Source organism: Phocoena phocoena, chromosome 11 (genome assembly GCF_963924675.1).
Source record: "Phocoena phocoena chromosome 11, mPhoPho1.1, whole genome shotgun sequence".
NCBI classification, from domain to species: domain Eukaryota; kingdom Metazoa; phylum Chordata; class Mammalia; order Artiodactyla; family Phocoenidae; genus Phocoena; species Phocoena phocoena.
In genome coordinates, this window is record NC_089229.1 from 74,269,932 (window position 1) to 74,285,240 (window position 15,309).

A 15,309-nucleotide genomic window follows, 5' to 3' on the forward strand; every position below is an offset into this window, starting at 1 on the left:
AAGCTGTCACTGTTTGCAGATGACATGATACTATACATAGAGAATCCTAAAGATGCTACCAGAAAACTACTAGAGCTAATCAATGAATTTGGTAAAGTAGCAGGATACAAAATTCATGCACAGAAATCTCTGGCATTCCTATACACTAATGATGAAAAATCTGAAAGTGAAATCAAGAAAACACTCCCATTTACCATTGCAACAAAAGGAATGAAATATCTAGGAATAAGCCTACATAAGGAGACAAAAGACCTGTATGCAGAAAATTATAGGACACTGATGAATGAAATTAAAGATGATACAAATAGATGGAGAGATATACCATGTTTTTGGATTGGAAGAATCAACATTGTGAACATGACTCTACTACCCAAAGCAATCTACAGATTCAGTGCAATCCCTGTCAAACTACCACTGGCATTTTTCACAGAACTGGAACAAAAAAAATTCACAATTTGTATGGAAACACAAAAGACCCCGAATAGCCAAAGCAATTTTGAGAATGAAAAACGGAGCTGGAGGAATCAGGCTCCTTGACTTCAGACTATTCTACAAAGCTACAGTAATCAAGACAGTATGGTACTGGCACAACAACAGAAAGATAGATCAATGGAACAGGATAGAAAGCCCAGAGATAAACACACGCACATATGGACACCTTATCTTTGATAAAGGTGGCAGGAATGTACAGTGGAGAAAGGACAGCCTCTTCAATAAATGGTGCTGGGAAACCTGGACAGGTACATATAAAAGTATGAGATTAGATCACTCCCTAACACCATACACAAAAATAAACTCGAAATGGATTAAAGACCTAAATGTAAGGCCAGAAACTATCAAACTCTTATAGGAAAATATAGGCAGGGCACTCTATGACATTAATCACAGCAAGATCATTTTTGACTCACCTCCTAGAGAAATGGAAATAAAAACAAAAATAAACAAATGGGACCTAATGAAACTTCAAGGGTTTTGCACAGCAAAGGAAACCATAAACACGACCAAAAGATAAACCTCAGAATCGGAGAAAATATTTGCAAGTGAAGCAATTGACAAAGGATTATTCTCCAAAATTTATAAGCAGCTTATGCAGCTCAGTATTAAGAAAACAAACAACCCAATCCAAAAATGGGCAGAAGACCTAAATAGACATTTCTCCAAAGAAGATATACAGACTGCCAACAAACACATGAAAGAATGCTCAACATCACTAATCAATAGAGAAATGCAAATCAAAACTACAATGAGATATCATCTCACACCAGTGTGAATGGCCATCATCAAAAAATCTGGAAACAATTAATGCTGGAGAGGGTGTGGAGAAAAGGGAACCCTCTTGCACTGTTGGTGGGAATGTAAATTGATACAGCCACTGTGGAGAACAGTATGGAGTTTCCTTAAAGAACTGCAAATAGAACTACCATATGACCCAGCAATCCCACTACTGGGCATATACCCTGAGAAAACCATAATTCAAAAAGTCATGTACCAAAATGTTCATTGCAGGTCTATTTACAATAGCCCGGAGATGGAAACAACCTAAGTGTCCATAATAGGATGAATGGATAAAGAAGGTGTGGCACATATATACAATGGAATATTACTCTCCCATAAAAAGAAACGAAATTGAGCTATTTGTAGTGAGGTGGATAGACGTAGAGTCTGTCCTACAGAGTGAAGTAAGTCAGAAATAGAGAGACAAATACCGTATGCTAGCCCATATATATGGAATTTAAGGAAAAAAATGTCATGAAGAACCTAGGAGTAAGACAGGAATAAAGACACAGACCTACTAGAGAAGGGACTTGAGGATATGGCGAGGGGGAAGGGTAAGCTGTGAGAAAGCGAGAGAGAGGCATGGACATATATACACTTCCAAACGTAAGGTAGATAGCTAGTGGGAAGTAGCCGCATAGCACAGGGAGATCAGCTCCGTGCATTGTGACCTCTTGGAGGGGTGAGATAGGGAGGGTCGGAGGGAGCGAGACGCAAGAGGGAAGAGATATGGGAACATATGTATATATATATAACTGATTCATTTTGTTGTAAAGCAGAAACTAACACACCATTGTAAAGCAATTATACTCCAATAAAAATGGTAAAAAAAAAAAACCCAGAAGAATGAATGATTAACTTCTGAACAGTTAGCTGTACTCAATTACTATGCTGTGTTAAAACTTAGCTATCAATAACCCATTTGTCTTTTAATTTGAATTATCTATTAATTAGAAGTATTTTCTATGCTTATTGGTCATTTTATAAAACAAGAACGCCATTTAAAGATTATCTTTGTAGTTCTTTTAGGAAAAAGATGCCACACTATTGAATGCTTATAAAATTGTTTATTATGATGCTGATGGTAATGTACATTCATTGGTTAGCTTTGTAATAGTATAGAAATTAGAAATTTTATTTACCAGTTAATATGAAACCACACCTCTTGGTTCATTATACCATTGTTTTAAAAATGTCATGCTTTACATAGATATATTTGTATGTATACTTGTTAACATTTAAGATAAGACACTTCTGGGTTTTATAATGACACTCAAAATGAGCATCTGTATTGACCATGAGTGTAAAGTGGTTTTGGAAAAGAAAATGTATTATTTTATTCAGATATTTATAGTATCTCCAGTACTGGAATCTAGTGGCAAGTGGAAAGTTTTGTGTATGTTGTAATATTCTTTAACCCAGGAAAGTAGGGAGGAGAGAGGAGGCATATAGATACTTACTATGTTCCCAGCATTTATTTTAAGTGTTTTGCATACATTATCTTACTTAGACCTCCCAACAATTTAATTGGCAAGTATTATTTACAAAGTGTATTTTATAGATTAGGATACAGAGGTGTAGAGGCATTTGTAAATGTTTCAGCCAAAATACAAACACAGGCAGTCTAGCCTCTTATAATTCTCACTCCTGAGGAGTATGTCATTCTGCTTTCCTAAATAAATAAATAAATGTATGCATGTAAAAAATATTTTATAAAGAATATATAGGAGTCATTAATAGTAGTACCTAGCAAGCAAGCATACAAACCAACACAAAGCCAGTTAATTTAATGCAAAGTAAATTACCTTTTTATTTGTGTGGAATTATTAGAGCACATAGCATCAGTGTAATTTTCATGAGTATAGATAAGTTTCTTGCTATAATATAATATAAAATGTAGATGGATGGAATTCATTAGTAAAGATTGGTACAAATGAAATAATAATGTAATAATGACAGGAGAGTAATGCATCTTAAGGACAATGAAAACTTCCATTTGGAACCCTCCTGGATTCTTCCCTGTGTGTCTTTCCATGGCTAACTTTAATGTATCCTTTCCCTGTAATAAATGTAAATGTGGGTATAATAATAAAAAAAATTCTGAAGAAATTAGGATATTATGCTCATGCATACAATTAAAGTAGACATTCCTTTGAATATTAACAAAAAAGAGAAGAGAAATATAAATGTAGAGTAATCAGCTGGAATCTGATAGTACAGCAATGTTCCCTTGGATTTTGAGTTGTGTTATGCTAGTAATAAAACTAGATTTAGATTGTTATGGAAATAATCCAAACACTTCCTCTGATTTGCTAAGTTTTTTAAAAACTACCTATGAATGTGAAACGTATTATTATTATGATGCTTTGTGTTGCTATACTCTCAGTTTTTTTTTTTTTTCTTGTCTCCTCTACTGCTCAGTGATAAGCCTTCCAGTTTTATTACTAGCATATTGGATTTAGGGTAATATTTGGATACTTTTAAAGAGTGGCAGAATGCATCTTATATTTTGTTATATACGAACAATATGGTTTATAGTCATTTAAACAGATTTCAAAACTAAGTTCTATCTGTGTATTACTTAGATTATAAAATAATAATGAATACATTTAACAAGTATTCATGGTCAGTTTTTGGAAAGCCCAGTAGTTAATATGATTGAATAAATTGATACATTTCTCAATTACCAGCCACTGTAAAGTGGATTTGGTCTATGTGTGTGTTAGAATTGTAGAAAAGTGCTTGGATTTATACTGGAAATTCTATTATGACCTAACTGTGGTGGCTCATCAACTGGAATACACTATAATAAGAAACAGTAAAGCAGTTTCTATTATAGCTAGTTTTCATTTCTATCTTTATCTAACTACAGAACACATATCTAAAAATATCCATTAAGGGGCACTAATTATATTACTAGTATTGTGTAAAATTCATAGGAAATGTGGACCATTGAGATGACAAAAAATGGATTCACTAGAGTTTTCCAACACAAGAAGAAGTAGACAAATATTAAATATTATGTGCTAATTTTTGCATTCTGAGTAGTAAATGTGTTGCTAAATTGGGAATACACAAACATAGGCAGATGTAAAATAATTACATAGATACCATAAATATTTAGGGGCAAAGAGTGCAATAACTATAATGTGTGCAGATGCACACTATATCTTTTTGGAGCACATTTTATTGACTTTATTATTTTTATTTCCTTTTTTGTTCAGCAATGATGATATGTGTGTGTTCTCTATTTGCTAATATGTGTCTACTCTAATATGGACTGCTCAATATCTGTTCTGTTTTCTTGAGTCATTACAGCAACGAACAGCTTTTACTGAGACTTGTTACTCCATTGGCCAAATCCATTTAATATGTAGTATGAGCAGCTGTCCATCAATATCGGTATCCTTAGGAAAGAGTTCCAGAATCCCCATGTATTTTTTGCTGCTGAGTTACGAGACCAATGACATATTCCAAATCTTTAGTATTAAGTATTAGTATTAAGCTCCCTCTATGTGTCATGAGACTTAGAAAAAGTTACGTTTGTTTTAAAAAACCCATAAACATATTTGTAAAGTCTTTTATGAAGTTGGGAAAGACATATTATTTTTAAGGATAATTTAAATATGTCAAGGCTTTACCTTAAGTAGTTTTTGCTTACTCGAAAGCAAAATTTAAAATGATTTGCAATTTTATTAATTATTGCCATTCTGTCAGCCATCAAGTTCCAAATCCAGATTTATTTTCTGTTTCTCTCTCCCTCTCTCCATTGCCCTACCCCCCACCATGTGCAGGTACAGCTTACACCAAATCCTGCCATTTTTCTGTGCACTGTTCCCAAGCATTTGCTACAACTTTAGCTTGGGCCTTAACACTTTGCTTCTTATTAACTACTGTGGCCTTCTGATTGATCTGGCTTCCAGATTTTTCTTCAGCCCTCAGTCCATTCTGCAAATTGGTATCTGAGTAATCTTCTAAATACACTGTTCTAATGGTGTCCCTGAATTACTGAAACGTTGCCAGTTGCTTCTCATTAATCTAAGGCAATGTTGTTTTTGTTGTTGCTTGGCCAAGAGGGCCCTCCACAGTCTTGATTCTTTATCTCTGTTTCTGTCCTTTATTTGAGGTCTGCTCTTTTCTCATTACATTCTTGCCTGATACTCTGATTTGTTCTCTAGGACTCAAATGTTCCAACTGTCTTCTATCCATGATCTGATTCCTACCTGGTTCTCAAGGCTTACTTACTTTGGGAAAATATTCCCTCGACTATCCTAGTCTACAGTGTTTTTTTTCCTCTCATAGGACTTATAGCAACTTACCCTGAATAACACAGTTTTTACTTTTATGGCTTGTTAGGCATTTAAAATTTTTATTTAGTGAAACTTAAAACAACATTTTACTTGCTGTCATTCCTCTGCCCATCCTTCTTAGGGCTTTTCCTGGGCCAGTTCACAGTACAATTTAGGGAGATCTCCCACTTTCTCCTTTAGGACAGCTTAGATTCTTACACAGGCTATGCTAGAGAGAGTGCCTCTCCCTGCACCACCTCTATATTTTCTTGACCCACATATCCAGATGGTGTTGGAGCCCTTATTTTATTGACATGGGAAGTTGCATTGTATTTATGATATGTACATCCTTAGGCAGTGTTTCAATCTTGAATCAGAATATCTGGGTTCGTTCTGACTCTGCTATTTACTGACTGCTTAAAACATGAAAGAAATAACCTCCTAGATGATTAGTTTCTTTATACATGAAATTTAGTATTAGGAACAGACCTCTCATTTTGCAAGGTTATTCTGAGTCTTGAAAATAACAATCATCTAGTGGTACATTAATAACTTTATAATGTATTATACTTAACCCATTTTTAGGCACTTAATATATGCTAATATTATCTCATGCAATAACTCATTGAAACCTCAAAATAGCTCTGTAAGGGGGCGACTACATGTTAGAGGAAACTGGAGAGTTTATTAACTGCCACAGTCACAAATGGTCAGTGGTGGTACTGGAACAGACATCTGGCAGTGTGGCTCTGGATCCTAGTTGTAGCCATGATGTCACACTGCTTCTTTGTAAGTATCACGGTTAGTGCTGACCACCACTGCTCTGCGCTTTCATGATTTGCCTTCTCAGCCAAAAGTTTAGAAGTTTCAGAGACATCTCAAGTGAACCCAATTGTGGATTCAAATCATGGAACTTTTTTCCATTTTCATTTTAATTTTAAAAAGAGAAAGAAAATAAACACAATGTCTAAACACTCTTAATAACAAGCCAGCTTAGTGATTAAAGGACAAAAGACTGTGCAAACTTAGGGGACAATCACATGCTAAAATTAGTGCATTTTCAGCTTATTTTGTTTATTCTTGGAAGTTAGAGAATTCAATATTTTAGCAATGAAAACAGTGCAGATATGATTTACAAAATACATAGTGTAAAGACAGTTTGGGAACTTAAGAGCTTTAATCCTTTTATCTATTTTAGGACTTTCTGGGACAAGTGTTTTGTACATTGGGGGAGATTGTTGGTTCACAGGGAAGTCGCCTGGAAAAGTCCATAGTGTAAGTATTTTTTAATTTAGACAATGAAATGTTAACTCTTTATTTTCTGTTTTGGCAGTTTTAAATTGATGAATATGTGGTTGTAGACCAAAAGTGTGTTTTAAATCTTGAGTATTTTTCTTCCAACAAATCATTTTGACATTTTTGTAAAGGATAATTTATATTTCAGCTGTCATATGCCATGCTACACAATCTTCACAAAATGAAATGAGCAGATTTAAGCCAGAAAATTTGTTGTTTTCCTTTTGGTTATACTATTAATTCTTAGATGTAGTACTTTTTTTTTTTTAATAAACTTATTTATTTATTTTTGGCTGTGTTGGGTCTTTGTTTCTGTGCAAGGGCTTTCTCTAGTTGTGGCAAGCGGGGGCCACTCTTCATCGTGGTGCACGGACCTCTCACTGTCGTGGCCTCTCTTGCTGCAGAGCACAGGCTCCAGGCGTGCAGGCTCAGTAGTTGTGGCTCACGGGCCAAGTCGCTGCGCGGCATGTGGGATCTTCCCGGACCAGGGCTCAAACCCGTGTCTGCTGCATTGGCAGGCAGACTCTCAACCACTGCGCCACCAGGATAGCCCCAGATGTAGTACTTTTTGAAGAAGAGATTTTACTTCTTTGGACCAGGGACTGTATGTAGTACCACCTTTTATGTTTAATCAATGCATTTTTAGTGATTGAGATTTAATAATTTTTTTACTAAAAAATTAGTCTGAAAAGAAGGCAGTAAGTATGAAAATGTTAATAGAAGGTGGTCACTAAGAATTATATTTTCCATATTCACCTTCAATTATGGCTATCATGCTTAATTTTCAGATCAATTGCATAAGATGATCCTATTTTCTCTAATTCCATATAAGGCAGAAAACAAACTCTAGACATTTTCTCTAATACTTTCCTCTCCTTGTCCTCCTTCTTCCCCCATCCCTAATTTTGATTTTTTGATTCACTTAACTGCTTTTAAAAATCAAAAGATCTAGGAGGGTCTAAGGCTATTGCAGAGCAAACCACAATGTCTAAAGATTTGGGGAGTTCTGAAGTCTCTATCTTCACCAATTTTTTAAGAATCTCAAACTCATAAAATAATTATGTCAAAACTTTACAAATCTATTCACCTTTGACATCAAACACTTGAAATGGTTAAAGCATCATTTTCACCTTCCCTGTATAAAATGGAACTTTATACTTAGTATCTTCTTCTTAGGCTAATAAGAAGTCTATGAATTCTAACTTCTTTTATTTAACTTTGATTATCTTGGAAAATCATTGCTGAATGTCAGTTTGAAAACTTTTGCATACCAATGATCTTTTGAACATTCTTTTCACATGTAATTTGTTTTTACATCATTGTAAAAAGGAAGGATTTGGAAGATTATGGTTTAAATATATTTATGCTCACTTTAATAAATCAATGATAGGTAATCTATAAAACAAATACAGATATTTTTACTAAGTATGCATAATTCTTATTGCATTGTCTAGTCTAGTAACGTAGGCCCGTAAGCATTCTTAGATTAGTAAAACACCCTTTCTTTTGCTGAAAAAATAATCAATTTTATCTATACAATGCTACCATAAATATGCCTTTAATATTCTTTGAGAGAAAAAAGCAGTTAAAATGTAGAATTTTTATTTTAGAGCAACAGAATAGAGATTTTTACAGAACTTGCACTCATATTTTTAAATTGATCATTTTATTAAACAATTTTACCTGATGTTATTTTCTCCATAAAAGGAAATCATAACTCATTTCAGAAAGCTCTTAAATGCCATAGAATTTTTCCCAGTGGAAAATCAGCATTATATTAGTATTAAAACATGTTAAAAAGTTCATATTATATTGGCTCGGTTATGTGGTAAATAGAATGTAGTGTAAGATGTAGTCCTTGTTCAGTTAATTCAACAAGTCCAAGTCCCACTGGACAAGACCAACGGAAGCAAATTCAGGCTACAGGGTGAAGATTCCTACAGTAATGATTGGCAGAATACGCCAATGTAGGGAGTATTGGCCAGCAGCTGAGCCATAATCATTTTACATAATCAGAAATGGTGAAATGCTCCTTAGATTTTTCTAAGCTTCTGCTGAGGTTAGGGTAGCACAAATGAGGCAAAACCTTGGAAACCTTTTCAGACAACATGGAGCTATTATAACTACATACTTTACTTCATCTATAGGGTATTTTGTAATTTAGGCAAGTTTATTATAAGTGTTGATATTATATCTATCTTATTGAAAAAGATATAATTTATTCAATTTTTAAAAGTATATGTAACTAATCTTATATTCAAGGTCTCCCCCTGACTTTATTGGGCAATCTTACCAGGTAAATAAACATTAAGAAAAGGGTTTAAAGGTGGGCTTATTGTTTAAGCAGTGGGAAATTTTTTGATTTTCAAAGTAAGTTTAGCTAGGCAAGTGTTATTACTAAATGGGTAATGAAGTGTAGAGTTTGAGTGTAGCAAAGAGATAGGCTACAAAAGAAAGAAGCAAAGAAACTAAGAATTGCAGAATGGGGCCTATTACATGAGGGAATTAAATTAGATACTTGAGATAAAGAGAACAGAGGAAAGAGTTGAGAGGGTTCTTAGGAGATTAATTAAAAATAGGACAGTAAAATTGAATAGATTTAGCTTGTTAGTGGAAGGATATTTTGGATTTATTAATCAAAAAATCAGGTGATAATAATCATGTTCTCTCACCTGGGAAGTTACTCCAACCCAGGTGGACACTGGATTATATCAAACAAATACACAAATATTTTTTAGTCACCCACCCTCTTGCTTGAGAAAATATTGGCTTTTGTTAAAAACTCTAGCTATGAGGGGGTGACCTTCAAGACGGCGGAAGAGTAAGACGTGGAGATCACCTTCCTCCCTACAAATACAGCAGAAATACATCTACATGTGGAACAACTCCTACAGAACACTTACTGAAAGCTGGAAGAAGACCTCAGACCTCCCAAAAGGCAAGAAACTCCCCACGTACCTGGGTAGGGGAAAAGAAAAACAGAAAAAATGGAGACAAAATAATAGGAACGGGACCTGCACTAGTGGGAGGGAGATGTGAAGAAGGAGAGGTTTCCACACACTAAGAAGCCCCTTTGCAGTCAGATACTGCAGATGGCGGAGGAGGGAAGCTTTGGAGCAATGGAGGAGAGCGCAGCAATAGGGGTGCAGAGGGCAAAGCTGAGAGATTCCCGCACAGAGGACTGGTGCCGACCAGCAATCACCAGCCCAAGGGGCTTGTCTGCTCACGCGCTGGGACAGTGGGGGCTGGGAGCTGAGGTTTGGGCTTCGGAGGTCAGACTCCGGGGAGAGGAATGGGGTTGGCTGCATGAACACAGCCTGAAGGGGCTAGTGCGCCACAGCTAGCAGGGAGGGAGTCCGGGAAAAAGTCTGGAACTGCTGAAGAGGTCAGAGACTTTTTCTTGTCCCTTTATTTCCTGGTGCGCAAGGAGAGGGGATTAAGAGCGCTGCTTAAAGGAGCTCCAGAAACGGGCGTGAGTCATGGCTATCAGCATAGACACAATACACGGGCATGAAACTGTAACACTGCTGCTACAGCAACCAAGAAGCCTGTGTGCAAGCACAGGTCACTATCCACACCTCCCCTCCTGGAAACTGTGCAGCCCGACACTGCCATGGTCCCATGATCCAGGAACAACCTTCCCGGGAGAACACACAGTGCGCCTCAGGCTCGTGCAATGTCATGTTGGCCTCTGCTGCTGCAGGCTCACCCCGCACTCCGTACCCCTCCGTACCCCTGGCCTGAGGGAGCCGGAGCCCCTCAGTTGCTCCTTTAACCCCGTCCTGTCTGAGTGAAGAGGAGACGCCCTCAGGTGACCTACACATAGAGGCGGGTCCAAATCCAAAACTGAAACCCAGGAGATGTGCAAACAAATAAGAGAAAGGGAAATTTCTCCCAGCAGCCTCAAGAGCAGTGGATTAAATCTCCACAATCAACTTGATGTGTCCTGCATCTGTGGAATACCTGAATAGACAATGAATCCTCCCAAATTGAAGGAGGTGGACTTTGGGAGCAATGATATAAATTTTTTTTCCTCTTTTTCTTTTTGTGAGTGTGTATCTGTATGCTCCTGTGCATGATTTTCTCTGTATAGCTTTGCTTTTACCATTGGTTCTAGGGTTCTGTCTGTCTGTTTTTGTTTGTTTGTTTGTTTTTTAGTATACTTTTTAGGACTTGTTACCATTGGTGGATATGTTTTCTACTTCGGTTGCTTTCTTCTTCTTTATTGCTTAAAAATTTTTTTAACAATTATTTTTTATTTTAATTTTATTTTACTTTATTTTATTTCATTTTATCTTATTTTATCTTCTTCCTTCTTTCATTCCTTCTTTTTTTTCCTCCCTTTTATTCTGAGCCATGTGGATGAAAGGCTCTTGGTGCTCCAGCCAGGAGTCAGTGCTGTGTCTCTGAGGTGGGAGAGCCAAGTTCAGGACACTGGCCACAAGAGACCTCCCAGCTCCACATAATATCAAATGGTGAAAATCTCCCAGAGATCTTCATCTCAACACCAAGATCCAGCTCCACTCAACGACCAGCAAGCTACAGTGCTGGACATCATATGCCAAACAACTAGCAAGACAGGAACACAACCCCACCCATTAGCAGAGAGGCTGCCTAAAATCATAATAAGTCCACAGACACCCCAAAACACACCACCAGACGTGGAAATGCCCACCAGAAAGACAAGATCCAGCCTCATCCACCAGAACACAGGCACTAGTCCCCTCCACCAGGAAGCCTACACAACCCACTGAACCAACCTTAGCCACTGGGGACAGGCACCAAAAACAACGGGAGTTACAAACCTGCAGCCTGTGAAAAGGAGACCACAAACACAGTAAGTTAAGCAAAATGAGAAGACAGAGAAACACACAGCAGATGAAGGAGCAAGGCAAAAACCCACCAGACCTAACAAATGAAGAGGAAATAGGCAGTCTACCTGAAAAGGAATGCAGAGTAGTGAGAGTAAAGATGATACAAAATCTTGGAAATAGAATGGAGAAAATACAAGAAACGTTTAACAAGGACCTAGAAGAACTAAAGAGCAAACAAACGGGGATGAACAACACAATAAATGAAATTTAAAATTCTCTAGATAAGATCAATAGCAGAATAACAGAGGTGGAAAAACAGTTAAGTGACCTGGAAAATAAAACAGTGGAAATAACTATGGCACAGCAGAATAAAGGAAAAAGAATTGAGAATGGTCTCAGAGACCTCTGGGATAACATTAAATGCAACAACATTCGAATTATAGGGGTCCCAGAAGAAGAAGAGAAAAGGAAAGGGACTGAGAAAATATTTGAAGAGATTATAGTTGAAAACTTCCCTAATATGGGAAAGGAAATAGTTGATCAAGTCCAGGAAACACAGAGTCCCATAGAGGATAAATCAAAGGAGAAACACGTCAAGACACATATTAATCAAACTATCAAAAATTAAATGCAAAGAAAAAATATTGAAAGCAGCAAGGGAGGGCTTCCCTGGTGGCACAATGGTTGAGAGTCCACCTGCCGATGAAGGGGACACAGGTTCATGCCCCGGTCTGGGAAGATCCCACATGCTGCGGAGTGGCTAGGCCCATGAGCCATGGCCACTGAGCCTTTGCGTCTGGAACCTGTGCTCTGCAATGGGAGAGGCCACAACAGTGAGAGGCCAGTGTACCACAAAATAAAAAACAGAAAAAAAAGCAGCAAGGGAAAGGCAAAAAATAACATACAAGGGAATCCCCATGAGGTTAACAGCTGAACTTTCAGCAGAAACTCTGCAAGCCATAAGGGAGTGGCAGGACATATTTAAAGTGATAAAGGAGGAAAATCTACAAACAAGATTACTTTACCCAGCAAGGTTCTCTTTCACATTTGATGGAGAAATTAAAACCTTTACAGACAAGCAAACGCTAGGAGACCTCAGAACCACCAAAGCAGCTTTACAACAAATGCTAAAGGAACATCTCTAGGCAGGAAACCCAAGAAAAGGAAAAGACCTACAATAACAAACCCAAAACAATTATGATAATGGTAATAGGAACATGCATATTTATAATTACTTTTTTTTTTTTTTTTTTGCGGTACGCGGGCCTCTCACTGTTGTGGCCTCTCCCGTTGCGAAGCACAGGCTCCGGACGTGCAGGCTCAGCGGCCATGGCTCACGGGCCTAGCCATGCCGCGGCATGTGGGACCTTCCCGGACCGGGGCACGAACCTGTGTCCCCTGCATCGGCAGGCGGACTCTCAACCACTGCACCACCAGGGAAGCCCCTTTTTTTTTTTTTTTTTGTGTTATAATTACTTTAAATATAAATGGATTAAATGCTCCAACTGAAAGACATAGACTGCCTGAATGGATACAGAACAAGACCTGTATATATGCTGTCTACAAGACACCCACTGCAGACCTAGGGACACATACAGACTGAAAGTGAGGCGATGTAAAAAGATATTCCATGTAAATGGAAATCAGAAGAAAGCTGGAGTAGCAATTCTCATATCCGACAAAATAGACGTTAAAATAAAGACTATTGCAAGAGACAAAGAAGGACACTACATAATGATCAAGGGATCAATCCAAAATATATAGCAATTTTGAATATTTATGCACCCAACATAAGAGCACCTCAATACATAAGGCAAATACTAACAGCCATAAAAGGGGACATCAACAGTAACACAATCGTAGGGGACTTTAACACCCCACTTTCACCAATGGAGAGAACATCCAAAATGAAAATAAATAAGGAAACACAAGCTTTAAATGATACAGTAAAGACGATTGACTTAATTGATATTTATAGGAAATGTACCCAGAAAGAACAGAATACACTTTCTTCTCAAGTGCTCATGGAACATTCTCCAGGATAGATCATAGCTTAGGTCACAAATCAGCCTTGGTAAATTTTTAAATATGAAATCATTTCAAGTATCTTTTCAGACCACAATGCTATGAGACTAGATATCAATTACAGGAAAAAATCTGTAAAAAATACAAACACATGGAGGCTAAATTATACACTACTTAATAACCAAGAGATCACTGAATAAATCAAAGAGGAAATCAAAAAAATACCAAGAAACAAATGACAATGAACACAGGATGACCCAAATCCTATGGGAGGCAGCAAAAGCAGTTCTAAGAGGGACGTTTATAGCAATACAATCTAACCTTAAGAAACAAGAAACAACTCAAATAAACAACCTAACCTTACAGCTAAAGCAATCAGAGAAAGAAAAACAAAAAAACCCCAAAGTTAGAGGAAGGAAAGAAATCATAAAAATCAGATCAGAAATAAATGAAAGAGAAATGAAGGAAAAGATAACAAAGATCAATATAATTAAAATCTGGTTCTTTGAGAAGATAAACAAAACTGATAAACCATTAGCCAGACTCATCAGGAAAAAAAGGGAGAATATTCAAATCAATAGAATTAGAAATAAAAATGGAGAAGTAACAACTAACACTGCAGAAATACAAAGGATCATGAGATTACTACAAGGAACTGTGTGCCAATAAGATGGACAACCTGAAAGAAATGGACAAATTCTTAGAAATGCACAACCTTCTGAGACTGAAACAGGAAGAAATAGATAATATGAACAGACCAATCACAAGCACTGAAATAGAAAGTGTGATTAAAAATTGTCCAAATAACAAAAGTCCAGGACCAGATGCCTTCACAGGCGATTTCTGTCAAACATTTAGGGAAGAGCTAAAACCTATCCTTCTCAAAATCTTCCAAAATACAGCAGAGAGAGGAACAGTCCCAAACTCATTCTATGGGGCTACCATCACCCTGTTACCAAAACCAGACAAAGATTTCACAAAGAAAGAAAACTACGGGCCAATATCACTGATGAACAAAGATGCAAAAATCCTCAACAAAATACTAGCAAACAGAATCCAACAGCACATTAAAAGGATCATACACCATGATCAAGTGGGGTTTATCACAGGAATACAAGGATTCTTCAATATGTTCAAATCAGTCAATGTGATACACCATATTAACAAATTGAAGAGAAAAACCATATGATCATTTCAATAGATGTAGAAAAATCTTTTGACAAAATTCAACACCGATTTATGACAAAAAACCCTCCAGAAAGTAGTTATAGAGGGAACGTTCCTCAACATAATAAAGGCCATATATGAGAAACCCATAGCCAACCTCTTTATCAATGATGAAAAACTGAAACCGTTTCCTCCAAGAACAGGAGCAAGACAAGGTTGCCCACACTCTCCACTATTATTCAACATAGTTTGGAAGTTTTAGCCATAGCAGTCAAAGAAAAAAATAAATAAAAGGAATCCAAAGTGGAAAAGAAGAAGTAAAACTGTCACTGTTGGCAGATGACATGATACTATATAGTGAGTATTCCAAAGATGCTACCAGAAAACTACTAGAGCCAGTCAGTGGATTTGGTAAGGTAGCAAGATACAAAATTAATGTACAG

General features: G+C 36.9%; 1 protein-coding gene across 1 annotated transcript in view; it reads left to right on the plus strand.

Moving 5' to 3' along the window:
• Positions 1–15,309, plus strand: part of CPNE8 (copine 8) — a 327,485-nt gene that overhangs the window by 125,795 nt on the left and 186,381 nt on the right. Inside the window, exon 7 of the mRNA XM_065888187.1 lies at positions 6,763–6,839. Coding sequence (XP_065744259.1) covers positions 6,763–6,839 — 77 coding nt within the window. The remainder of the gene's footprint in view (positions 1–6,762; positions 6,840–15,309) is intronic.